Here is a 26347-nt window from a genome sequence, read left to right as displayed (position 1 = left end):
AGTCACTGATAATCACAGAGGAAAAAATAAAATACCAACTACAGAAACACAGATATTCTCTATCTCAACATTTGCCTTGGGTAGATTACTGCTACTTTGATGATCTGGTCCTGTCTGTAAGTATCCATACCCAATACCAAATATAATGAAAGTTACTTATCCTATCTGATCAACAACTGGTATATATTTTGGCCTCAGAATTGGCTAATATTTTGTTTTCTCTATTTCAATAGCATTCTAATGCAAATTGTCCTTATCACTAACAGGACCAAATAAATTTTCAGACTACTCATCAGCTTTTTACAAATGACCTGAGCAGAGACTCACAGCATCATGTTTTTGCAGGAGCACATTGTAAATTGCTGACATCCTCCTCCAAGGTGGCCTGACACTCCTTAAAGACAGGAAAATCTGACACCTTTTAGACTGCACTGGACCAGGTGGTAATGTGTTCTTCACTTATCAGTTTCACTTGAGCTCCCCAATGACATCATCTATAAATCAGAGACCTCCATATGGAATTCCTCCACCAAAAGGCTCTGAAAAGACAGCCACGTTTAGCACCTTCAGAGACTCCTGCAAAATAGAAGCTTTCACAAACCCTTTTTTGATAAGGACATTATGGTCACTTGTGATGACTACCAATTACAGAGGGTTCCCAGAGCAGGAAGATGCTCCTCATGGACCTTGCTATATTCTTATTTTTAAAAACCGTACACTTGATTTTTATTGAATTGGTGAATTTTACAGAGTTCCTGAATTAATAAACCATTACTGAGAATCCAAAGAAGAAAACAATATAATGGACAAGCCCATCCACCCATCATACGGTTTATTAAAACTTGGTTTCTAATGCATTTTTCTTGGGGGTACTGGGAATTGAACTCAGTGGCACTCAACCACTAAGCCACTTCCCAGCCTTCTTTTTTATTTATTATTTGAGTTACTTCTTAGAGACGGTCTCACTGAGTTCTTTACTCCTTGTTATCCAGGGAGGCCACCTTACAAATCACAACCCTTGGGCTAAGGTTGTGGTTCAGTGGTTGATAATGTGCCTAGCATGTGGGAGGCACTGGGTTTGGTTCTTAGGAAAAAAAAAAACTATACATAATTTTTAAGAAAATGAAAAGATGGGCTGGGGATGTGGCTCAAATAGTAGCGTGCTCACCTGGCATGCGTGGGGTGCTGGGTTCAATCCTCAGCACCACATAAAAATAAAATAAAGATGTTGTGTCCACTGAAAACTAAAAAATAAATATTTAAAATTATTTCTCTCTTTAAAAAAGTGGAAAAAAAATCGCAATCCTCCTGCCTCAGAATCTTGAGCCACTGGTATTTCAGGTGTATGCCACAGCACCTGGGGATTCTCAAGAATTTTGAGAATTTCAGAGTCTTTAATAAAATTTTAACAATAGTGGAATCTAAGCCTGCTGCAAGTCTTTAAAACTTCTAGTACACTGTACCATAAAATAAACCTCTCCATGTTTATCTCAGTTTGTTCTACATAAGCATCACACTCCAAAAGTTTGTGAGAAAATGCATACATGAAGGAAAATATGTGGTTCAAGGTCCAAGGTTACTTGTTATTATGTTTGGCCCCCAAATTATGTCTTTGGTATGACAAAGAATATTTTAATTCTCATTTAATCATTGTACATGCTCACTATTTGCTCAGGTACAAACCCAAATCCATCAGAAGGTAGCCATCCGCCTACCAGCTCACATGAGAACACTACTGTCCAAAAGGGACATGCAGGTCCTGTCAGGAGATTCTGTAGCCCTCCTAAAGGTCTGATTCCTGCACTGATGTACTCACCAAGACTGAACTCCTACAAGGAATGTCCATACCCCAGGACAGCTGCATTCACTCCAGTCCCTCACACTGCCCAGGAGCAAGCCTGCAACTACTGCCTTTTGCAAATGGATTTATTACAAAGAAGTCCAGAATGCATCAAGTGCTCACACACCTCTATGCAATATTTCTACTAAATCAAAAACGTAAAACTAGGAAATTGCCACACTGACTCATTAGCTGCAAAGAAAGTTTTTGGAAATCCTGGGAAGCGTTCAAAACTATCTTTTAAAGAAGAAGTTATACTGGATGGCTTGGGCTGTATTTATCTAAAACAGAAGAGCCACATCACACTCTTTTGGCCTTCCTCTCCAAATGAACACCAAGACACAGCAAAAGGCTGAAACAGAGATAGCAGTGACAATCAACCCATCTTTGGCATGTTGGCAAACTTCAATATTTGGACACAAGTATGTAAGGAACTCTTACCAATGATCACACAAGATCCATGACACCTGAATAGGTTGTGGGTGAGGTTTTGCTCAGGAGGCTTTGAATCCTTAGGACAAGTAACTGAATCCTTTAGCCTGAGCAGAAACAGCCCTCTCCACAGCAAGTACTGCACAATATCACCTGATTGGAGGCTGTAGCTTTATTAGTGATGTAGGGCACATGAGGCTAGACACCCAAAGAATGTTCCAGGAGCACATTGAATAGCTGCAGGGTTCTGAGGGGTATAACTTAAAAATTTTTGGATCACTGCTTGGAATTTCATTGATCTTTATTTACATGCAGTGGGAGAGGGATGGAGGTTTATATTTTTTGTAGGGGTATACATAAAGGTGTTTTTTGTTGTTGTTGTTTTGATTAGTTCACAGAAACTGCTTTCTGTACCAATTGTAAGATTGGTTAGAGGTCATCCAAGCTTTGCCACAAAAGCAGAAGTCTCTGTTATAACCCACATTGAGATCTTTGCAAAATCTTTTCCTGACCTTCTGTTGAAAGAGAATTATGGTGAAGGTCTCTTGAGAAGCTTATTTAAGATTATTTGGTGGAGAAGGGAGTGCCGCTATATTAGGACATAAGACTGGGATGCTCCTTACCAAGCCTTTGGTCATGTAGTGTTTATTAAGAAAAAAACATCACACAATTTTTCCAGGGCTACTGAGGTACTCTAAAACACAGAGAGAAATCAAGCCTCGGTTTTCTGGCATATTCCACCTAAGTATTATTCATGGGGAGAAACCCTAAGTTGGATGTAGTTTTTTTTTTTAATTCACTGGTATAAAAGACCTTTAAGAAGGAAGAGATCAGCTGCAATTGTGGAGGAAACACCTGCAGAGCTACATCTGCTGATATGGTTATCAGTGGGGTCCACACTCACAGCAGCAGCAAACTCACCACCTGAACTACGGAGCGTTCAGTGCTAGAATGCCTGCCTAGCATGCACAAGGCAGGATTCAGTCCCCAGAACTGGGAAAAGAAAAGAGAAAGCAACTCAAGTATAGGGCAAAATATATTTTGAGAAAGTGCCTCTCTAAACAATATACACAAATGACATTATTTTATAATGCTCTTTAATGTGCCTACAAAGAGCACAATACATGAGACTTAGAACAAGCACAAGTGACAAGAGTGGTGCTCACAGAGTCATCAACAGATCAATAAGCAATCAAGGAAAAAGAAGAGGCCAGCTGCAGGGTACACAGACACATTCCTATGGTCCCAGCTGCCAGCCTGACCCCATCTCAAAAAATAACAATTAAAAGGAATGTGGAGAAACTCAGTGGTAGAGCACTCCTGGGTAAAATCTGAACAAAGAAAGAGAGGAAAGAAGTTCAGAAGAGCCATTTAACCAATCTGTACCAGAGGCTGAAGTGGAGAGGCCTAAACTAACATACACAATATGTAATGAAACATTAGACACAAAAGACTTAAAATACAGGAAAATGGAATCTAACAATAAGAGAGATTTAACCCAGAAAAACATGTTGCTTTCAAATCTTCATGCTGATGCAATGCTCCTCTCCAACCCAGGGTGCAGTTTTGTTACCTCTGAATATATTAAAAAAAAGAAAGAAAGAAATGAAGGCACACACCATTTTCACACACCTACAGTGGTTATCTCAAAATAAATAAATAAAATGAAACAAAATAAAATTTTCCTCAAGTCTGAACATGTTCAAATGGATCTGAAACATGCAAAGTTCTCACCACATTTCTACATACAGGGCTTTTCTCCAGTGTGATTTCTTAAATGCTGTTCAAAGGGACCTGGAAAGTTCAAAGTGTTACTGCAATTTTTAAAAATAGAAAAATGATTTTCACAGATGTGAATTCTTTTATGCCTTTGGAGAAAACTCTGAAAGCTGAATACTGCCCCACATGGCTTATCCTCAGCATTTTCTACAGTATGACTTCTTTCATACAACTGAACAAAACTAGAATGGCTGAACCCTTTATATTTATTACTTGCATAGGATTTATTCTTTTTATTCCAAAACAATATTCCCAGTCCTTAGGAAAAAAATTAGAAAACTGGAAGATTTCCCACATTTCTCACATTCACAGGGCTTCTCTGCATAAGTGTTTTCATATATAAGAAAGGAAATGAAGCTGACAGAATGTAGCAAATCCCCCAAATTAAGAAGGTTTGTTTTTCAATGTGAGTGAAATGGCTTTGAAGGCAACAGGGAAAACGGAATGATTTGTGATATTTTTCACATTTAAAGAGTTATTCAGTTGGATGTGGTGTGAGCCTCTCTTGTCTTTAAGAATGATATGAAATGTGATTTACAATATTTCACATTCAAAGGATTTTTTTCCAGTAAACTTCCTACATATATATGAGTGAAACAGTAATAACAGAAGAGTTTACCAAAGGTTTTCATGCATACGACTTCTATGCTGTATGTGTTCTTTCACATGTGTGAAGCAGACAAGATGTGCCAAAGGCTTCTCCACGTTGTTGACATTCATTGGGCTTCTCTCCAGTATACATTCTTCCATGTCTCTGAAGGTCACTGGATCTAGCAAAGGCTTTGCCACACTGCTTACATTCATAGGGCTTCTCTCCAGTATGAGTTTGTTCATGTGAGTGAAGTTAAGAGGACTGAGTGGAGGCTTTGCCACACTGCTTACATTTATAGGGCTTCTCTCCAGTATGAGTGTGTTTATGCATCCGAAGGTAAAAGGCAGTAGTGTAGGCTTTTCCACATTGTTGACATTCATAGGGCTTCTCTCCAGTGTGTGTTCTTCCATGTCTGTTAAGCTGATAGGATGTAGCAAAGGTTTTTCCACATTGTTTGCATTCATAGGGCTTCTCTCCAGTATGTGTTCTTCCATGCTTATGAAGCTGACGGGATGTAGCAAAGGCTTTGCCACACTGCTTACATACATAGGGCTTCTCTCCAGTATGAGTTCTTTTATGTATGTGAAGGTCACCAGTTCTAGCAAAGGCTTTGCCACACTGCTTACATTCATAGGGCTTCTCTCCAGTATGCATTCTTCCATGTATTTGAAGTTCACTGGATCTAGCAAAGGCTTTGCCACACTGCTTACAATCATAGGGCTTCTCTCCAGTATGAGTTTGTTCATGTGAGTGAAGGTGAGAGGACTGAGTAAAGGCTTTCCCACACCACTTACATTCATAGGGCTTCTCTCCAGTATGAGTTCGTTCATGTATCTGAAGGTAAGAGGCAGCAGTAAAGGCTTTTCCACATTGTTCACATTCATAGGGCTTTTCTCCGGTATGCATTCTTCCATGTATATGAAGATGATGGGATGAAGCAAATGTTTTTTCCACATTGTTGACATCCAAAGGGTTTCTTTCTAGTATGTGTTCTTCCATGAATCTGAAGGTAACTAGATCTAGCAAAGGCTTTTCCACACTGCTTACATTCATAGGGCTTCTCTCTAGTGTGTGTTCTTCCATGAATCTGAAGGTAACTAGATCTAGCAAAGGCTTTTCCACACTGCTTACATTCATAGGGCTTCTCTCCAGTGTGTGTTCTTCCATGTCTGTTAAGCTGATGGGACATAGCAAAGGCTTTTCCACATTGTTTGCATTCATAAGGCTTCTCTCCAGTATGTGTTCTTCCATGTGCATGAAGCTGATGGGATGTAGGAAAGGCTTTTCCACACTGCTTACATACATAGGGCTTCTCTCCAGTATGAGTTCTTCCATGTGTGTGAAGGTCACCAGATCTAGCAAAGGCTTTTCCACACTGCTTACATACATAGGGCTTCTCTCCAGTATGAGTTCTTCCATGTGAGTGAAGGTCACCAGATCTAGCAAAGGCTTTTCCACACTGCTTACATTCATAGGGCTTCTCTCCAGTGTGTGTTCTTCCATGTCCTTTAAGCTCATAGGATGTAGCAAAGGCTTTTCCACATTGTTTGCATTCATAGGGCTTCTCTCCAGTATGTATTCTTCCATGTTTATGAAGCTGACGGGACGTAGCAAAGGCTTTGCCACACTGCTTACATTCATAGGACTTCTCTTCAGTGTGAGTTTTCTGATGTATTTTAAGTAATCTGGGATAAGCAAAGTCTTTCCCACATACCTTACATTTGAAATGTGCATTCCCTGTGTGTGTGATCCTGTGCTTTTGAAGACTTGTGTGTGAAATAACGGTTTGACCATCTTGTTTACACTCATAGAGTTTCTCTCCAGAATGAGTTCTTTCATGTCTTCTAAATAAAGAGGAGAAATGAAAGGCTTTTCCACATACCTCACATTGCAAAGGTTTATCTCCACTGTGTGTTATCATGTGTCTTTGAACACCTGGGAGAGAAGAAGAGGCTTCACTACATTGTTGACATTCATAGGGTTGCCACCCAGTATGAGTTTCTTCATGTCTTTGAATGTCATTGGAACAACTGGTGACTTTCCCACATACTGTACTTTCATATGGTCTATCTCCAGTTTGTAACAACATTTGTGTGTGAACACTTTTGAGAGAAACCAGAGATTTCCTATATTGTTTAAATTCACATGGCTTCCCTTCACATTCCTCATGCTTATAGTATTTGTGTCCAGAGTGAGATGTGATGTGCCTATGAAGGAATGAAGGACATATGAAATCTTTTGCACACATAATGAAGTCACATGGATTTACTCTATTAAAATTTTTCTTTGTTTGATTAAGAATTGGAATCAATTTGAAGGTTTCCCCACACTATTCTGTGGGGAAAGTTTGAAGTTTACCATAGGACTTCTTTGAAGAAGAAGTGACCAGCACATAATTGATACCTAACTCATTCACAGTTTTCTATTTATTTATAGGTCTTTACATTTCTACTAACATCAGGTAAAGGCTAGATTTTCTGACTTGTTAAAGTTGCCTGAAAATAAAGAGATTGAAAGGAAACAATCCTTTGCAACACAGCTTCTCTATGGCTATTATTCACATAGTCATATTCACATATGCAATTTCATAGTACTTTTTGCATGTCAAATACTTTGAAAAGACTGAATACCTATTACAGCTAAGTATATATTTCTGGTAAAAAATATTATAAGAATAAATACATTTGAAATCATGCATACTTCTTTTTTTTCTTTTTTTATTTTTTAAAGAGAGAGTGAGAGAGGAGAGAGAGTGAGAGAGAGAGAGAATTTTTAATATTTATTTTTTAGTTCTCAGCAGACACAACATCTTTATTGGTATGTGGTGCTGAGGATCAAACCCGGGCCGCCTGCATGCCAGGCGAGCGTGCTACCACTTGAGCCACATCCCCAGCCCTATGCATACTTCTTCGGTTGGTTTGCTTTAAAAATTATATGACAGTTCTCAGATTCCCTCACAAATTCCTCTTGTGAGTACAGTTACCTTAGGTTGCTTCCAGAGTTTTCAATTTGATCTTCAGTGGTCTTGTCTTCCCACTTGTTTCCTAAAATGAGAGAACATAACAATCTTTATGAATATTTAGGAGCTAGAAATGCTTTGCCAAATTGTAGGTGCCATTTATGCTTCAATAATTCACCAACTGATTTCCTTTTCACCTTCTACATAAATGACCAAAATAAACATGAGTTCTCTATTTGATTAATTTTAAAACCAACATTATTACCTATAGAAGCCAGGTTTCTGAGGACTTCCAGCATCACATCTCTGTAAAGGTTCTTCTGGGAAGCATCCAGAAAAGCCCACTCCTCCTTGGTGAAGTTCACAGCCACATCCTCAAAGGTCACTGAGATCTAAAATATCCCACAAATGTATAGTGGAGGCCAGGAGAGAATGACAGCATGAGAAATCTGCACTCAACATGCATGATGTTCACATGATTCCCTGGCCTCCTGATTAATTCCATGATTTGGTCCATCAAATCTTTACTGCACTCAATTTCTTACACCCATTCCAACACTAGAAATTGGCTACTCAGAAGGCAAACATCATATTCATTTATACCCTTCCTTTGGTGAGTTCACAGGAAGTAAGACAGGCTCCCAGATCACTCCTAACTTCCTTAAGGGTTTCACCTCAATTACATGTCCTAGAAATGTCCTGTGTGGTACAGAGCTAATATAAGCACTTCTGATAGTAATTATCTTTAGAAAAGAAAGGTGATGAGTATAAAAATGCAGGAATCATGAAACTAAGCATTTGAGAGAGATTTTGCCAACTACAGTGGCTCCCTATACCTACAAGGTTAATATAGGCAACATGGTATTTACTGATGTCTTGTTTCCTCTCAAAGTCTATTGTTCCATACTTAAAGAAATGCCTAGAACCAGCCCCCACTCCCACCCTCTGGGCATGGGGTCACTAAGGAGATTCCTTCATAGACAACATTTAGACAACATTTCACACAGGTGGTCACATGTGTTAACTGGAGATTGAGCTCATTCTGTGTGATTACACTAAGAACAACTAGAAGTTTGCAGGTACTTTACTCCACAACAAATTTAGTCAACTAGCTTACTATTATATGACCAAAACAAACATCAGTTCTCTATTTGATTAATTTAATTTATTTATTAATAAACACAACAATTTGATAATTTCTTGTGGTTACTGTCAAAGCAGAATGGGGTAAGTGGAAAGATGGCGCGTGTCTTAGAAATAACTCTATGACCCAAAAATGTCACCATGGGCTGGAGATGTGGCTCAAGCAGGAGTGCTTGCCTGGCATGCGTGCGGCCCGGGTTCGATCCTCAGCACTACATACAAAGATGTTGTGTCTGCCGAATACTAAAAAATATGTAAAAAAATTCTCTTCTCTCTCTCTAAAAAAAAAAACAAACAAACAAAAATGTCACCTTGTCCAAACAACAGCCTTACAAAGTTTTATAACTCTCAAAACAATCTTCTTAATAAACAGCAGGCATTATTTTTCTAAGTCTCACAGCAATAATGAATGTCCAATGATTGTCAAACTCTTCTTAACGGGAGCCGGTTCACTACCATAATGTACAGTCATGAGACACATACCAATGTTGTGCTCAAGAACATTTTGATCAAGGTTGGGCCACATATGCAATGGTTGTCTGTGGTGAAAGAGATTCATTGTGCCTGTAGCAATGGTGGTGCAAACAAACCTAAGGCAGAAGCTCTTCCGGTGTGTGGTACAGCAACAAGTTTGTAGCCCAGAATTCTGAACTATCCCACGCAGTCTGAGTGTGAAAGAGGCCACCATTCACATCTGTAAGCATGCTATGATGTCTGCACAGTGATGGAACAGACAAAAAGAAAATGTCCCTGCCACTTACACAGAAGCATACTCAAGGACTGAAACCATACAGAACCACCGCAAACAATGAAGAACCCACAATTACCCTCAGAGACATCAGCCCAACTCTGTCAGGAAAATGATGCAGACAGGAGGGCTTCATGGACCTTCAACCAAACAGGAAGCACACTGAGGTCTCAGGGTCACAGCAACATTCTACAGGACATAAACCACACCCCTACAAGTGCACCACCAGTGAAATCCCATGCACCACCAGTGAAATCTCAAAGAACATGAGAGATAAAGCAGAAATCAGATCAGAAGAAACTGAAAAGCCTCCAGGGAAGGGGACATGAAACACAGGGCTCTGAAAAGATACAGGACAAAGAGGTGACTCAAGAGAAAAGGTGACCATTTTGAAAGAAAAAAAATGTAAAAGTCCATCATAGGAAATTCATAGAGAACACCAGAGTTGGCACTGTATTGGTATCTAAGTCATCCAACACACATTTCAGAAAAGAACAGATAAAAGCAACCAATGAAACTGCTGCTTAAGAAAACCAGAGAACAAAGAGCAAGGTAAACCTAAATTAACCACAGGTAGGTTGCTGCGGTCTGGCTGGGCACAATTCAGGAGCCACGTGTCAAAAGAAACGAACTTCATTTTTAGAACCACACATGCCAAACAAAAAAGCTCCTCAGGAAAAACCTTCAGAGACCAACTGCCACCACCGGCTTCCCACAAGCCTCTCAACCTCCCCCACTCCTCCTGCTCTTGAGGCTGATTGGCTGGGTCACATGGGTGGAGCCAAAAAAGTCTGCCAATGAGCAGCTCCATAGTCTGAAAGGGTGGGGAAACAGCCCAATGAGCATCACCGCAGAGGAGCCAATCAGCTAGAAGTTGCTGGGGCTGCTGTGAGCCAATCATCAGCTGGCAGTCTGAAAGTTTGCTGGGGCCCCTTCGGCTGTGGCTCTCAACATCTCCCCCTCTCTGTTTAAACAACACGCATGTGGCTTAGGGACCGTGCCTGCCTTAGGTTGTCCAATAGTACATATGGTCCTTACCTGTTATCTTAGGTTGGTACCATTGCAATTGGATCTTACACGTCACTGACTACCGGTCCAGTATACAGCCACACCTGTGGATAGGTCTTTGTACCAGCGGGGGGGGGTGAGGTTCTTTGCCTCACCTCTGTTGGCACCCAAATTTTAGCTGAACGATCATGACAAGCAGAAGGGAGGAAGATAAACCAAGCCAATTGATGGCTCCTTTTGGAAAAATTGTACCACCGATGACATCATCAGCAAAAATACCCCAACACTACCACAAGTCGCTGCACCAGCAGATAGTTCACAATGCATACAGATGAGTTCACAATGCATACAAGTGATACATAGTCCAGGCAAGTTCTGCAAGCAGTTCAGTGATGGCTATTGCAGAAGCTGTAGATTGGTTTTATCTTTGTTTTCACCGGCACTGGGATGAAGACAGGAATTCTGGCAATAATGGCTAAAGAAAAAATTATGTAACATTCCAGAAGGCACTAAAATAAAACAATTTTCTTAACAATTTATATTGTCTTTACTGGCACTGGGATGAAGATAGGAATTCTGGCAATAATGGCTAAAGAAAAAATTATGTAACATTCCAGAAGGCACTAAAAGAAAACAATTTTCTTAACAATTTACATTATCTTGAAGAGAATTATTAAATATAATGAAAAGGAAAGGTGAAAGTAAACAAACAGATCTGTTAACTCCTTTTTTGTTCACATATTAAAACAATTCTCAACAGTTGTTTACCCAATTTAAAATAAACCATTTAAATCACGTGAAAAAAAAAAGAATATTTGGATCCATTTTTTCATGAGCGCTCATCATATATGATATATGGACATATGTACATTCAAAAATATAACCCAAAACACAAGTGTGCACACAACTAATAACATAATAGTAAAGGCCTTATAACTTTTTACAGGTGAAATCTCCATTGTAATGTTTAAAAACTCTATAGTCAAAAAATAGAACTGATCAGCAAAACATTAACCTAGGTCTGTATGAGCTCAAAAAAAAAAAATAGAACTTCATGATGTGGGAAAGGGCAATAATAAAATAGATATTGAAAAAAGCATCCTGGTTCTGTCGCAGATGTAAGGGTAGCCAAACTGGAGTTCTGGATATCAGCTGTTATGGATTTGAGCCAAATCATCTTCTTTTTGGTCTGTAGAAATTGCTTTAGTTAGGGCTGGGGATGTGGCTCAAGCGGTAGCGTGCTCACCTGGCATGCGTGTGGCCCGGGTTTGATCCTCAGCACCACATACAAAAACAAAAGATGTTATGTCCGCCGAGAACTAAAAAATAAATAGTAAAAAATTCTCTCTCACACTCTCTCTAAAAAAAAAAAAAAAAGAAAGAAATCGCTTTAGATAATCTCTGGAATCCAAATCGGCTGCTGTTCTCCCTGTGGAAACACATAAACAGACACCCCGACTCCAGACAATTACTGGGTCAGGACCTTTCCATTGTCCTGTTAGAATATCCTTCCAAAGTACCTTGGGCTTATGTACATTTTTTGGACACAAATGCCTTTTTACAGCACTAAGCCCTGATGAATCCAAATTTTAAAAGTTTAGAGTAAAAAGGGTTATTTTAAGTTTAACTTTGGGGAATATATACCCCTTCCCAATTCCTTCTTTTTGCTTTAATAAGTAGATTTTAATAGTTTGATGAGCTCTTTCAACTATGCCTTGTCCCTGTGGATTGTATGGGATTCCTGTTATATGAGTAATGCCAAATGTTGAGCAAAATTGTTTAAAAGAGGTAGAAGTATAACCAGGAGCATTATCTGGTTTTAACTGTTTTGGAACACCCACAGTGGCAAAATTTTGTAAGCAATGAGCTATAACATCTTTAGTTTTTTCTCCGGCATGAAGGGAGCCCACCAAAAATCCAGAAGAAGTATCACTTGTAACATGCAAATATTTTAATTTTTCAAATTCTGGCAAGTGTGTGACGTCCATCTGCCAAATATGGTTAGGTATCAGTCCTCTAGGATTGACTCCAAGATTAACTTGTGGTAAAAAGGTCACACAAGTTTGACATTGTTTTATTATTTGTCTAGCTTGTACCTTAGTTATTTTAAAATGCTTTTGTAAAGTATTAGCCAATGCTAATGGAACCTTTTATGAAAATTTATAGTTTCTTCTAGTGTAGAGAAAATATGCATGTCATGTGTAGTTTTATCTGCTAAATCATTGCCCAAACTAAGGGCTCCAGGCAATCCTTAATGTGCCCTAATATGTCCTATAAAGAATGGATCTTTTCTGTCCCAGATTAGACTTTGTATAGTGGAAAACAAAGAAAAAACAGTAGAGGAAGGGGAAATCCTAACAGCATCTTCAAGGGATACTATAGCATTAACTATATACTGACTATCGGAAAATAAATTAAATACAGAATCTTTAAACATCACAAAAGCTTGTAATACTGCATTAAGCTCTACCTTTTGAGCTGATTGTTTGGGTACTAAAAATGTAAAAGTTTGATCAGGTGTAACTATTGCTGCTGTACCATTATTTGACCCATCAGTGAATATATTTGGAGCATTCATGATAGGTGTTTTTCTTGTCATTTTTGGAAAAATTACAGGATGCAATGACCAAAAAAACAATAAATGATTAGATGGTAAGTGGTTATCAAATGAAACATTAGATTTGCACATGATTATTGCCCAAGTATTTAACTCATTAGCTAACTCATCAATTTGATTCATAGTATATGGAGTAATAATTTTATTGGGAGAAATTCCAAACACTCACTTTGCTGCTTTTATTCCTTTGAGTATTAATTTTCCTACAGCCTCAGGATACCTAGTAAGAATAGTGTTAGGAGAATAAGATAAATGTATCCATAATAATGGACCTTCTTGCCAAAATACTCCTGTAGGAATATTTTTCGTTGGTAGTACAATAAATAATAAAGGCAAACTTATATCAATTCTATCCAAATGCATATTTTCCATATATGTTTCAATGATTTTTAATGCCTTTCTTGCTTCAGGCATTAACATTCGGGGTGAATTTGGATCTGATGGACCTTTTAGGATATCAAATAAAGGTCCCAACTCTCCTGTTGGTATACCTAGATAAGGCCTTATCCAATTTATGTCTCCTAATAACTTTTGATAGTCATTAAGTGATTTGAGTTGATCTACTCCTATTTGAATTTTTGGTGGACGGACCATGGTTGAGGATAATAGAACTCCTAAATAATTAATTGGAAAATTTAATTGTAATTTATCTATTGTGATCTCTAGAGTATAATTTTTTAATAAGTTTGTGAGTGTGGCATAACATTCTAGCAATGTGTTTTTATCTTTATGTGCTAATAATACATCATCCATATAGTGAAATATTTTTAGTTCAGGATTTTGATTTCTAAGTGGCTGGATTGCTTTATTTACATAGATTTGACACATAGTTGGACTGTTAGCCATACCTTGAGGGAGAACTTTCCACTCATATCTCTCATAAGGACCTTCATGATTCAGTGCAGGGATAGTAAATGCAAAACATGGACTATCTTCAAGATGAATTGGAATTAAAAAAAATCTTTAATATCTATAACTAAAACATATCAAGTTTTTGGCAAAGCAGACATTTGAGGAATCCCTGATTGAGCAGGTTCCATAACAACCATCTCATTATTAATTGCTCTTAAATCTTGCAATAATCTCCATTTACCAGATTTATTTTTGATGACAAAAATGGGAGTATTATGGGGAGATACAGAAGCTTGTATATGTCCTTCCGCTAATTGTTGTTTAACCAGGTCATGGGCTGCTTGTATCTTTTCTTTAGTCAGGGGCCACTGAGGAACCCATACTGGTCTTTCTGATTTCCAAGTAATTTTTATTGTCTCAGTGGCCCTTTCTGAAAAATCCAACCCATGTCTGTCCGTACCTAGATCTATTTGTATTGGTGCTGCTATACCTTGTTCTTGTTTATCTAATCTTTTTCCTTTCCTAAAACCTTGTCTAGTCATAATAGTGGGTGCATTTTTGTTGATGTTATTTGTTAATGTCAAACCTAATTGATCTAGCACATCTCGTCCCCATGAATTTACGGGAAGATGATCCAATACATATGGCTGTACAGTTCCTTCACATCCTTCAGGATCCTTCCAATCTAATACCATTGCACTTCTATGGGGATTAGTCACCACTCCTAGGCCTCAAAGTGTTTGAGTGGCTTGTTGTAATGGGCAATGTTTTGGCCATTCTTGATGAGAGATGATGCTAAGGTCTGCACCTGTATCCAGTAGCCCATTAAATTCATGTCCTTGAATATTTAGTTTTAGCATGGGGCAAGAATCTAAATTTAAAGAAAGCATAGCCCAATCTACACCTGTGGAGCCTAATCCCTTGTAACCTCTTTCTACAGTACGACTGGAAAATTTATCATGTAGGCTGGGTATTATTAGTAACTGTGCTATTTTATCTCCTGGTGAAATTACTGATATACCCTTTGGAGGACTGGCTATAATTTTTATTTCACCTTCATAATTGGGATCAATTACCCCAGGACTTATCATAAATCCTTTTAGAGAAGAGGAGCTGCGTCCCAATAATAAGCCTACTGTTCCTTTGGGAAGAGGTCCCTTTACCCCTGTGGGAATGATTTGAACTCCCATCTCTGAAGTTAGTACGGATCTGGCGGAGGCACAGATGTCCAAACCTGCGCTCCCTCTGGTTTGTCTGATGAGGGATCTGATGGACAATGTGTCCTGGGCACTACCCTGATGGGGTTGCTGGGTTCCTCCAGTGTTCCGTATATTTGTGGTTTTGGGCCCCGGAGCATTGGGTCCCCCTGTCCATTTTTTGGCAATGGAGCCTGATGCCTTTCTCCATGATATCATGGATAAACACCTGGTCCTTGTTCATTTTTTGATAATGGAGTACCCTCTATGGTGGTTTGAGAACGGCATTCATTAGCCCAATGTTTCCCTCTATGGCATCGTGGGCAAATACCCAGTATTCAACTCCTTTGATACCTAGTTTTGTTAAACCCTCCTCCTATGGGGCAATTCCTTTTAAAATGTCCTGTTTGTTCACAATTGTAGCATGTTCTTGGCCTGCCATCTAAAGCCTGTTTTACTGCAGCTGCCACAATTTGCCCTTGTTCATTAATGTCTCTGGCATCTAAAGCCTGTTTTACTGCAGCTGCCATAACTTGCCCTTGTTCATTAATGTCTCTGGCATCTAAAGCCTGTTTTACTGCAGCTGCCATGACTTGCCCTTGTTCATTAATGTCTCTACATAATTTAATATATGTGTTTAAATCTTCACGTTTCCATGGTCTAATGACTTCTCTGCACCAATGATTCGCTTGCTCATAAGCCAGTTGTTTTATTAATGGCATTGCTTGTTCTGTATTCCCAAAAACTCTGGTAGCTGTTTGAATAAGCCTATCTACAAATTCAGCATAAGGTTCATTAGCTCCTTGTATTACCTTAGATAATTGACCTTGTAAACCTCCATGCCCTTGTAATGTCTTCCATGCCCTAACCACATCTGCAGCAATTTGTGCGTATACACCAGGATCATATGCAATTTGTTGCTGCTGATCCTCATAAGGCCCCTTTCCTAACAACATATCTAGATTTCTCTGAGGATAACCAGCTGCTGCATTTTGCCTAGCCGTCTCCTTGCAAAATTCCTCATTGGCAACCTTCCATAACAGGTATTGTCCTCCATTTCGCACAGCTTTACACATATTAGCCCAATCTGCTGGCGTCATGTTCAAGTTGGTAATGGATTCAACCATGCTTACAGTGAAGGGTGCTTGAGGACCATAGGTTGTTACAGCCTCTTTTAGCTGCTTCACTTTTTTGAAATTTAAAGCATGGTGAATTCACTGCCCTCCTGCCTCAAATACAGAGCATGTTAATATTTGAGATCCTGTCTCAGGATCCCAACTATCTACTGTGGGGATTGGGGGCCTCCCAGCATATGGAAGTGGCCTTGTTGGTTGGTCACTTACGTCCTCTGGTGATAGAAAGGTGTTAATAGCAGTCTCCTGTAGAGGTGGTGCTGTTGGTTGGACACTTACACCCTCTGGTGACAGAAAGGTGTTAGTAGCAGTCTCCTGTTGTAACTTTCCCCTGATGGCTTTTTCTGCTTTACACTTTCTTTCTCTGACTAGCTTAAGAGGCCTTTGGACTAAGCAAACAAGATATGAACATCCACAATGGCAATGTGCCAACTGGCAGAGTCCCTGGGCTTTTCTTTTCTATTCTTTTTAAATCTTCACCATGATGGTTCCACTGTGATATATTCAACAACTCCTCCTTAAAAAGCCATGGGCTACATTTTTGTATTGTATCAACGTATGCCCTGACTGCTCTTGATTTTACTGGGATGCCTCCTTCCTCTAACAATTTACTTAACACTCTTTTGGTTTGTTTTTTACTAATTTCTGATCCCATATTTCTACTATAATGCAACCCAACAAGATGACGCCAAACAAAAACGAGATAGAATGAAATAAAAATGGAACAACAATAAATCATTATAGCCTTTCTATCCTCCTGACATGTGCATCCGTCCTTTCTCCCTATCTGTTCCTCAGATGTAAATAGTTTTTCCTCAGATGTGAGTGGTTTTTCTTCCATCTCACTCATCTCCAGGGACAGGCAACTTAAAACAAAAGTGAAGCAAAACAAAAGAAGAATCTTAAAATGGCTACCCATCCTCTCACCCTGCCCTCAGGGGCAAGCAGTTTACCTTATCACTTACCCTCAGTCGTTCCCCGTGTGGCCCACCAAATGCCGCAGTCTGGCTGGGCACAATTCAGGAGCCACTTGTCTAAAGAAACAAACTTTATTTTTAGAACCACACAGGCCAAACAAAAAAAGCTTCTCAGGAAAAACTTTCAGAGTCCAACTGCCTCCACCGGCTTCCCACAAGCCTCTCAACCTCCCCCACTCCATCTGCTCTTGAGGCTGATTGGCTGGGTCGCATGGGCGGAGCCAAAAAAGTCCCTGAATGAGCAGCTCCATAGGCTGAAAGTGCGGGCAAACAGCCCAATGAGCATCAACGCAGAGGAGCCAATCAGCTAGAAGTTGCTGGGGCTGCTGTGAGCCAATCATCAGCTAGCACTCTGAAAGTTTGCTGGGGCCCCTTCACCTGTGGCTCTCAACAGTAGGTAACAGAGAAAGTGTTGATGAAACAACACTCAGGAAATCCACAGTCTGCAAATCAAGTTCTTCATGAACATCAGCATCACTGATTAACTAGCGAAAGGCTAAGAATACAGAGGACAGGGACTGGGGTTGTGGCTCATTGGAAGAGTGCTTGCCTAGTGCTTGGGAGAAACTGGGTTCAATCCTCACTGCCACATAAAAAGAAAGAAATTAAAAGTGTAAAATATACAATAATATTAAAGAAAAAAACAACGAGGACTGAAAACCTACTAACAGATTTAAAAGTGTCATCGTCAACAATGCATTGGGACTTCAAGATTATCATAAATGTGCTTGACACAAATTAGACAACTTACAGAAACTGGACCATTTCTTTGAGAGAGACAATCTCCTACAACTTACACACAAGGGGAAATACACAAAACAGATGAGCCCATGGCTGCTGAGAAGAACAGACTCAATAACTAATTACTTCCCAAAAAGGCAAGGCAAGGCTCTGACATCTCAAACAGGCTTCCATGAGACACATAAGAACTGCCACCAGTTTTCTACTTTTTTTCCAAAACATAAAAGCTGAGTTAAGACCTCCTAAGTCTTCCTGAGGCATAAGTTACCATATTATCCAAATTAAAGAGACAAAGAAAAGTATTAGATAGAAAAGAAGACTATGAATGATGCTCATAATCATAAATGCAAAATTTAATCATAAATGCAAAAAACTGTACAATTAAGCCATCACAGTCCAGGTGTCTATGCAAATGATGTGAAAATTATGGGCACAGGAACCCTCACTGCAGTGACTACAGCAGCCATATCCAGAACTGCCGAAAGCTAGATGCAAGGAAGATGCACCTTTCAATACTGAATGGACAAGCTGAAGTTTAACCACACCAAAGAGCATCACCCAGAAAATGAGCTCTGCAGCCTGGAAAGATACAGCACCCTTAAAGGCAGACTGGTGAGGGAAGCCAGTTTGAAATGGCCAAGTGCAGCAAGATTCCAAGTCAAGAACATTCTGAGAAAGACAACATTATAGATGCACTAGCAGAACTGATGGGTGCCGGGGACTTAGGGAGCAGAGAGGGAGGAAGAAATGAGGAGGAGTAATGAACAGGTGGAACACAGGATTCCCAGAGCAGTGAAAATCTTCTGTATGACATTATCTTGTATTTGACGTGACACACACAATCACATCACCAGGAAGAGGAACCCTAAAGTAAAGGATGAACTTAGGCTTATCCTAAATGTTTCTTCATTCATTCTCTTTATCAAATGTTCAACACTGGTTTAGTAACTAACAAACACCCTACACCAATGGAATATGTTGAAAACAGTGGAGACTATCAGCTGGAGAGAAGGGGTATTTGATACTATGTGTAATGACACATTTAATTGTCACCTTGATTGGATTAAAGGATGCCAATGATTAATGAGCTTCTGGGTGTGTCCATGAGGGTGTGTCTACAAATGATGGACATATGGGATAGTGAGCCAAACTGGAGAACCTCCTTAAGCTAGGCAACACCATCCAATAGGATGGTGTCTTGGCTTCAGCCTCTGGGACTCTGCAGCTACTTCTTCTCAAGATCTCCAGCCTGCAGATGGCCACTGTGGACATCCACCTTAGGGTCAAGTAGGCCAATCTAATGAATCCCCTTTGATAATTATACTTCCTTTTGATACTGTTCCTCTAGAGAACTCTGACTAATAAACTATGTAAGCCTAAAATTGCTCATAAAAACAAAGTTTATCTAATAAAGAAGTAAATAAACTCCCAAGCCATGAAGTTTTAAAAATGTATACATAAGAAAGAATATTATATGCTAAATACCTTTTTCATAATAATGCAAACAATAAAGCAAAGAGGAAGAATCAGAGTTACAAATTTCAAAAGTATGAACAAAAGCAAGAAAAATGATTTTCAATACTATTTTCATCTGGAAAGAAATTGGATAAGTCTTCAAAACTCATTCCAACTGCTGGTGTAGTGGTGTGCACTTGTAATTTCAGCCACTAGGGAGGTCAAGGCAGGGAAATGGCAAAAGTTTGAGGCCTGTCTCAGCAACTTAGCAAGACACTCAGAAATTTAGTGAGATTGGTCTTCATCAAAAATAAAAAGGGGGTCTGGGACTGTAGCTGAGTGGCAGACCACTTGCTAACATGTGTGAGGCACTGGGTATTATCCTCAGCACCACAGAAAAATAAACAAAATGAAGGTATTCTATCCATCTACAACTATATAAAATGTAAAAAAATAAAATAAAAGAAAAGAAAAGAAAAAGAAAAAAAAGAAAAAAATAAATAAGAAGAAGGACTGAGGATGTGCTCAGTGGTCGAGTGCCTGTAGGTTTATTCTCCACCTCCAGAACGTTGCTCAGAAATTGAAATTCATTTCTGTAAGATAACTAAGCATGAGCAAGTCCATGGCATCAATTCCCAGCACTCAATAAGTAAGCAAATAAATAAACAACAGTCTACAATACTAATTCTCTTGGGCTGGAGAGTAGCTTGGTAAAATACATGTAATGAAAGATAAAAATGATTATAATACAAAAGGTACACAATTAGAGGCATAAAAACACAACAAAATCAGTGGAAAGACACCACACTTTCTAACAAAGAAGACTGAATGTTCCCATGATCTAAACTCTCTGAAAAAATACTGAGCTTTTCAGTAAATTCTGTGAAATTTAGGGCATGGTTTACTGTATTTTGGAGGTAAACTTAAGAAAAACTATATCTAAAAATGGAAATAGTAGGGTTGGGATTCTGGCTCAGCAGTAGAGTGCTTGCCTAGCACATGAGAGGCCCTAGGTTTGATCCTCACTACCACATAAAAATAAATAAATAGGTTTTGTGTCCAACAACAGCAACAACAAAAAATACTTTTCAAAAAATTGGAAATAGTAAACTGTATCTAAGACCAGCCAAAATGTTGTACAGGACTGAGAGAATAGAAAGAACATTTATGCTACTCCCAAGTTTCATAAGCTAAAATGCTAGCTCCCAAAGGGGTGGCCCTACGAGGAAGCAGTTGGGAGGGAACAGGAATTAGGTGACATGGTGAGGGGATCAGCACCCTTATTTAGACACATGGATCTCTCCTTTGCAGAAAACAGGTGTCATTTACTCTTTCAGTGATATTCAGTGATTAAATGATTACAGTTGGGTATTCAAGGTATTGCCAAAATTGTTTTTAAAATTTACAATGAAGACGGGTGTGATGGTGCACACCTGTAACCCCAGTGGTTCAGGAGTCTGAGGCCCTAGGTGATACAGCAAGATTCTTGTCTCAAAACAAAGAATCTAAAATGGGCTGGTGGTTAAGCACCTCTGGGTTGATAACAAAAAAACACACAGTTAACATGAACCTGCCAAGTTCAGAAAACAACAGTGAAAAACTGTCACCCTTTGTCAAATTCATCACCTTGTGAAGGACATATACTAGTTTTCATGAAATCACATTCATAAATTTACCCACCACTATTTTTGTAGAATTTGACTCAAATTCTGTAGCAATAATGCAAGACAGTTTCTCTGTATCTTATGTGGTACTTTGGAATCCAGAATTGGATTTCAATTTGAAATCCCTGAGAAGACAAATCTGAATCTTACAAACTTTCTATACATACTCAAGGGTAGCATAAGGTAAATTAGGTAATTAGGTGTTTTCTTTTTCTTTTTTTTTCTTTTTTCTTTTTTGTTTGATGCCCCCAAGATTAAACCCAGAGATATTTTACTACTGAGCCACATCCCAGTCACTTTTACATTTTATTTTGAGACGCAGTCTCACCAGGTTGCATAAGGCCTCGCTAAGTTGCTAGGGCTGTCCTCAAATTTGCAACACTCCTGTCTCAGCCTCTGGAGCAGGAAGGATCACAGGTGTGCACCACTGTATCTGGCTGTAAGCTGGGATTTTTAACACACACAAAAAAAGGTGGATTTTAACCCACCTCTCTCTTGCCTCTTTAATAATAGTCCATCCCATTTGGCTCTGAATAAATAAACCTGGGCATCAGAAAAGTGAGCACATCATTTCAAAGTGATACACAGAAAACTTTGGTGTTTAGAGAGCACAGATGTGTCAGGCTCTAGGGGCAGGGAAGGTCCCTGACTGTGGGACATGCTTCCTCTTGGTCTTGCTCATGGAAAGCATCCAGGATCACCCTCCCAGGGACCTGGACCATGACTCCAGTCCATGAGGTTTTTCAGCTTTTTAGCTTTGCACAGCTCTGCACTGGTGTGGGTGGTCCTTATGCTCTGGGAGAGGTTTCGCTCCTTCACACCATGAGAGACTAAAAGGGCAGGAGTCACTGATGACCTGGCCCCTCAGCACCAGCATCCACAGGCTGACTGTCCACCTGTCTCCAAGGAATGGGAACAGAACTTGGGGAAAACAAGGTCCCAAGGAAGTAGCTGTTTAGATGAGGCCTTTTCCAGGAGATTCCTCAGCCCAGGGGCCCCAGCAGCTTCCCTGAGAGGCTGCACCCCACACCTCAGGCTATCCTCTAGGAGGAGCTGACCCAGAGCCTGAAATTCTGTTCACCCTGCAAGGCACAGGGCAGCTGGGGGCACTCTGTGGCAGCTCCAGGAGAGGATAGTTGCTGAGGACATGGTACTCTGGGAGGTGTCCAAAGGGAACCTCTACCCAAGAAATCTGACATGGTGCCTACACCTAAGGAAGACAAAAGGAGAAGCACAAGATTTTTACAGCTGTAAACTCAAGTTCTCTATACAGTTGCATCTACATCAAAGAACCTTCAGAGTACTTGACTTTGGCTAACTAGACCAACATGAGGGTGGAAAGGCAGGGTTCTGTATGGAGAGCAAACATTATCTTGGGCTATCTTAAGCCCTTTAATAGCCAATCATCTTAATTTCTGTATCAGACCACAATCTCAAAACTTCTCAGAATATATCACTGACCTTACCAGACGTCTCCAATATCTACCAAAGCTCAGAATGCAATAACATACATACAGAAGAAATTTTACTTTTTTCTTCTGTACCCCACCAAACTCATGTTCCTACCAATGCAATTGGTTAATGCAGTGATACACAGTTTCTTTTATAAAAGTTCATGGAGGCCAGGCACAGTGGCACACAACTGTAATCCCAGCAGCTTGAGAGGCTAAGATAGGAGGATTGCTAAATTCAAAGCCAGACTCAGCAACTTAGTGAGACCATAAGGAACTTAGTGACATCATGTCTGAAAATACAATATAAAAAGGGCTGGGAATGTGGCTCAGTGTTTAAGTTCCCCTGGGTTCAATCCCTGGTGTATTAAAAAGGAAAAAAAAAGAAAGAAAAAGAAAGAAAGAAAGAAAGAAAGAAAGAAAATAAAGAAGAAGAAAGAAAGAAAGAAAGAAGTGATGTAATCTCTTCCAGGGAGGGACACACACATCATCCATGTTCCTTAGTACAGTCATTAATATTTGGGTTAAAATAAACTATTTTCTGTAGCTGGGTCTGTCGATGCCTTTAAACCCAACAGATTGAGAAGCTGAGACAGGAGGATCACAATTTTCAGGCGAGGCTGGGCACCATAGCCACATCCATTCTGAAAATCATACTGCAAACAGCTGGGGATGAAGGACAGTAAAGGAGTCAGACATTATTGTAGTGGCATCCCCTTTTTTCACAGAAAATTTTAACTGGGTTTCTCCAGAAATCTGCACCATGTCTAATTTTAGGACTGTAAACAAAAGAGTGTCCACAAAAAAGTTCAGTGTAGATAAACTTCCCATTTTTGTGTTACCCTATTTTACTGGGCTGCTAGTCTGGAAGACAACAGCACTCCAGGTGCTGGACTCTCCCTTACTAGATTTTTACACACTTGTATCCAGTATAGTAGTTTGTAGAATTGTGCAAACAAGGCCTCTGGCCTTGAGCTGGGCTTCACAGAGAAGTCACCAACTGGGCTCCATGGTAACTGCTGGTGGGGGAAGAAAGAAAGGCAAGAAGAAGCCCTTCTCACATGCTGTCCTTGAAGGGTTAACTTGGCCAGAACAATGAAAGAAAAACCTGCTTTTATGTGTGTGATGTGACAACTTGACTATGGTGACTCCACTTTGTGAACTCAGCCATGACACTCAAAAAGCTCATGATTGGGCTGGGGATGTGGCTCAAGCGGTAGCGTGCTCACCTGGCATGCGTGCGGCCCAGGTTCGATCCTCAGCACCACATTATAAACAAAGATGTTGTGTCCACCGAAAAAAAACTAAAAAATAAATAAAATATTCTCTCTCTCTCTCTCTCTCTCTCTCTCTCTCTCTCTCTCTCAAAAATAAATAAAAATATTTAAAAAAAAATTATTCTCCATTAGCATCTTCTCATAATGCGTTGCTCCCCGTGAAAATATAAAAATAAATAAATAAATAAATAAATAAATAAATAAATAGCTCATGACTGGGGCAGTTTGTATTCTTTTGTTCATGAAAATTCCCCCAAGAACACAGAATGATCTATGTGGCCAACTGGAGACTAACTGACCACAACTTTCAGGCTTGCTTACGTTGTCTGAACCCCAAAACTTCCCTTTTGTGGCTTTTGTGCTTAAATATGGAGCCAACTGAAGGCAGGGGCACCACTCTGACCATCTCATTCTTTTGAGAGCAGAATGTCTGCCACTGGCTAGCAATAAAAGCTTAACTGGAATGAGACTGTGTGGTCTGAGAGTTATTTGGGGAGTCCCGGTATTAAAATGTGAACTTCTGAGCCCCTCCCCTTACATGCTGGGTATAAAATTTTGAAACCACCTGAACTCAGGGTTCAGGAGATGGATGAATTGAATACAGCAAAAGCATTGTCCTCTGAGACTGGCTGCAGATAAAACAGTTTCCAGCTATCTTCAGTGCCTTGCCTCCTTTGTCCCTACATCATTATCACCCCGTGTGCTTTACATGACTACACGACTGGTGTGACTCTACATCATGGACTCTCAGAAAAGGGAGCAGTTATACTGATGTAGCACAGAATTCTATATCCCTGAGATCTATAAACAACCTCCTTATTCCCTTTAAAGCAGTTATTTTGACCAAACACAAGGAAGTGTTAAGAGATTACTCTTTCCCCTCAAGGATAATATTCACAAATAGAAAACAAATGCTTTCAAAAGTGTTCTTCTTGCCAGGGACATTGGCACAGGCCTCTAATCCCAGATACGTGGAAGGTTGAAGCAGGAGGATCACAATTTGTAGGCCAGCCCAGCTTCCAAAACACATGGAAGGGAGGAAGGGAGGGGGAAGGGAGATTGACTGATTCTTTCCAATATTTCACTAAGTGATAATGACAATTAGCAGGAAGAACTAATGTCTGGCTGAGCTGTGAGGTGGAGGGAAGGTGGCCTTTTAGAAGGCAGGAGGCGCCTGCAATTTGGAGGACCTCCACTAGGTGGAGCTCCACCGGGAGAAGGAAGGTGCATTTTTGGCCCTGCTTTCTACACCTTGGGAAAAGTGAGTGCCGGCCACTGGTAGGGAGCAAAGGGGACACCTGGGACCTGAGCCACCCTTCCAAACCCAGGGAACCAGGGGACGGGGGCCAGGGCCACCCGACAGCGGGGACTTGGCTGGCACTCATCAGCTCTCCTGCGCACAGGGCCCCAAGGCAGGTGCTGACCGCCTACCTTCAGCAAACTCACCATTTTTGGCTTCTCTGGTGACCTGGCATCCTCTGGAGGAACCTGCGGGCACCCGAGATCCCCGGGAACACGGCAGCGCAGAGTCACCTGGGTCCCAGGAGCAGAGAACACAGGGCCTGGAGAAGGAGTAGCCCATTTGGTAAGGAAGAAAAGCCAGCGAGATTGTGGAATCCCGCCCTTCCCCTCCCTCTGTGCACTGATTGGACAGTTCCCCCCAATGACCCGGATGGATGGCCTCCAGGCCCGCCTCTGGATCGTGACTGACAGCTAACATCATCCAATCACTGGCTAAAATTGGGTAGAGTGACAGATTCTTGGCCCCAGCCCTTTTCAGGAGGAGCTTCCTGGCTGTGCTGGCAACTAATCCAGGTGGGAAGCCTTGGCTTAGCCTCTGGGACAGAGGTGACACCTGGCGCTGAGCTAGGATTCAGCCATAGAGTGCTTTCTGAGTATGGCAAGGCCCTGGGTTTAACTTCAACAGAAAGACAAAGCACAGCTTCTTCAGGAGGCTGAGGCTGGAGGAGCCTAAGGTCAGGTCTGCATCTGCAAACAGTGAGACCCTGTCTTAAAATAAAATGAAAAGGTGGGGATGGAGCTCAGAGGTCGGGGTCAAGCCCCATTAGGTTTGTTCCCCAGTACCTTAAAAAAGAAAGTACGATATTTTATTATATATAACATATATTATATATCATATATTTTATATATATTTTGTATATATAAAATATATATTATATATTTTTATAAAATATATATTATATATATTATATAATATATAATATATATATATAATATATAATATATAATATATAATATATAATAATATATATATAATATATAATATATATAATATATATTTTATATAATATATTTTATACATATAATATATATTTTATATATATAATATATAATATATATATATATATATATATTTCTCACACCAAGTACATCTAATCAGAATATTATATATAATATATTATATATATATATATATAAAATATAAATATATATATATATATATATTTCCCCCAGCTGATGCG

The 26347-nt window shown here is 39.9% G+C and overlaps 1 protein-coding gene across 1 annotated transcript; it reads right to left on the bottom strand.

Moving 5' to 3' along the window:
• Window positions 1-501: 501 nt before the first annotated feature.
• LOC308640211 (zinc finger protein 124-like) lies at window positions 502-25367 on the bottom strand (the record flags this gene model as incomplete). The annotated part of the gene is made up of 5 exons (XM_081312193.1): window positions 25311-25367; window positions 7868-7994; window positions 7627-7687; window positions 6526-6850; window positions 502-576 (listed from the first exon to the last, which is right to left on the bottom strand). Exons 1-5 carry the CDS (start codon window positions 25311-25313, stop codon window positions 502-504), a joined length of 591 nt encoding a protein of 196 aa, XP_081168319.1. The 5' UTR covers window positions 25314-25367.
• Between the last annotated feature and the right edge of the window lie 980 nt (window positions 25368-26347).

The sequence above is a fragment of the Spermophilus citellus genome, assembly GCF_964194105.1.
Source record: "Spermophilus citellus genome assembly, contig: SCAFFOLD_36, whole genome shotgun sequence".
In the NCBI taxonomy this organism is placed as follows: Eukaryota; Metazoa; Chordata; class Mammalia; order Rodentia; family Sciuridae; genus Spermophilus; species Spermophilus citellus.
The sequence above is the reverse complement of the archived record's forward strand: the minus strand, read 5'-3'. Positions and strand labels throughout refer to the sequence as shown.